General features: G+C 49.1%; 1 protein-coding gene across 1 annotated transcript in view; it reads right to left on the bottom strand.

Moving 5' to 3' along the window:
• Positions 1-890: 890 nt before the first annotated feature.
• The window catches only part of LOC112548089 (leucine-rich glioma-inactivated protein 1-like), a 5681-nt gene continuing 4767 nt past the window's right edge, over positions 891-1804 (bottom strand). Inside the window, exon 7 of the mRNA XM_025192379.1 lies at positions 891-1765. Coding sequence (XP_025048164.1) covers positions 1422-1765 — 344 coding nt within the window. The 3' untranslated portion in view covers positions 891-1421. The remainder of the gene's footprint in view (positions 1766-1804) is intronic.

The following is a 1804-nucleotide window of genomic DNA, read 5'->3' as shown; positions in this document are numbered from 1 at the left end:
ATGTTATTGTGGGAAGGCTGGAAATTGAAGGGAGGAGGGGCAGAGAGAGGAGATGAGGACTCTGCTGGGGGGAAATGGAACAAAAATGGGGGGGAGGCCATTGTTGATCAAAACAATGAAGCCAGATATGCATATTTTTGGCCAAAAAATAAGTAACCCCTCCACCCCACATTTTTGTTCTAAATAGTCTTTTATTTCACTCAATTATGTGTGGTTTTTTAACCAAAAATTGCATGGTTTTGGTTAAAAGATCAGGCCATAGACCAAAAATGTGTGTTTTTTGGCCCCAAGTGCACATTTAATGTTAAAAAAAATAAGGCCAAAACAGCACAATTTTGGATAAAAGGACAAAAAAAAAAAATCACATTATATCTTTGGTCAAAAACAAGGCCAAAACCTGCACATTTGTGATCAAAAAGTAAAGCCAAAAAATGAGCATTTGTGGTCTTAATATCCTTATTTTTAGATCAAAATGAGTGTTTTTGGCCAAAAAATGCAGTTTTGTTAAAAAAAAAAAAAAGCCAAAATGGTACAATTTTGGTAATAAGGCCAGAAAAGCATTTTTTGGGTCAAAAATAAGGACAAAAAATTGATTTTTAGTAAAAGATGAGTAAGGTAAAAATGCACATTTGTGATAAAAAAATAAGGGCAAAAACGCAAACTTTTAGTGAAAAAGGCCAAAAATACACATTTTGATTCAAAACAATTATGTGGGGGGTTTTGAGGGGGGCGAGAAAAGAGCAAGATTGGTTAAAACACCCTCAGGAAAACAGCTCATAGCCAGATCCCTGGAAATAAAATGGAAGAAGGAAATTCGGTTGAAAAGAGCCAAATTCAGTTAAAACAGAAAAGGCCAAAGAGCAAAACCAAGTAGAAAATGAACATTTTTGGTTTAATTGAAATACAGCGAGTTGAAGCGTTACAAAAAAAAAGCTAAGAGAAAATGGGTTTAAATCCAGGAATTTCCCCAAAAAGGGTTGAAAATGCCCTAAAATTATTGGGGGGGGGCTGATGAAGCCTCCTCTTTTGCCCCCCCCTCCAGCCCCATGACAGGGTGTGCTATTACCCCACCTGCTGCCCCGAGTGGCTGTGGCAGGGTATTACAGCCCCCAACCTGCCCCCAGTGGCCATGGCAGGGTATTACAGCCCCTCTCTTGCCCCCTGGTGGCTGTGGTGGGTATTTTGCGGCTGCCGACCTGCCCCCTGATGGCCGTGGTGGGTATTACAGCCCCCGACCTGCCTCCTGCCAGCCATGGCAGGGTACTATGGCCCCAACCTGCTCCCTGCTACTACAGCCCCTGATCTGCCCCCCAGTGGCTGTGGTGGGGTACTACATCCCCTGACCTGCCCGCTGGTGGCTGTGGCGAGTATTACAGCCCCTGACCTGCCCCCCAGTGGCTGTGGCAGGTCCCGCTCCGGGCTTAGGCGCTGAGGTCCACGAGGACGTGGCGGTAAATCTGGGAGTTGCCTGTGAAGCTGGAGATGAGGACGAAGTGATGGGGGCCGACGGGCACGGGTGCCAGGGCACGGGGTGCAGGTGGCGCCAGCTCCTGGCCAGGCACGAACTGCCCAGCACTCGGGTCGAAGCGGTACAGGCGGCTGTAGGCCACATCGCTGCCCAGCAGGGCGTAGAGGCGCCCGCCCAGCACCAGTGGCTGGAAGAGTAGCGACCCTCGTGCCGGAACGGCCTGGACCTCACGGAACAGCGACCCCTCCCAGCGCAGCACCTGGCAGGCACACAGCGTGCATGGTGCTGGGGGCGGGGCTAGCGATAAGGAACACGGGCTGGGGGCCAGGGGGGGGA

Source organism: Alligator sinensis, unplaced genomic scaffold (assembly GCF_000455745.1).
Source record: "Alligator sinensis unplaced genomic scaffold, ASM45574v1 scaffold113_1, whole genome shotgun sequence".
Classification (NCBI taxonomy): Eukaryota; Metazoa; Chordata; order Crocodylia; family Alligatoridae; genus Alligator; species Alligator sinensis.
Note: the sequence above shows the minus strand (reverse complement) of the source record. Positions and strands in the feature narration are given on the sequence as shown.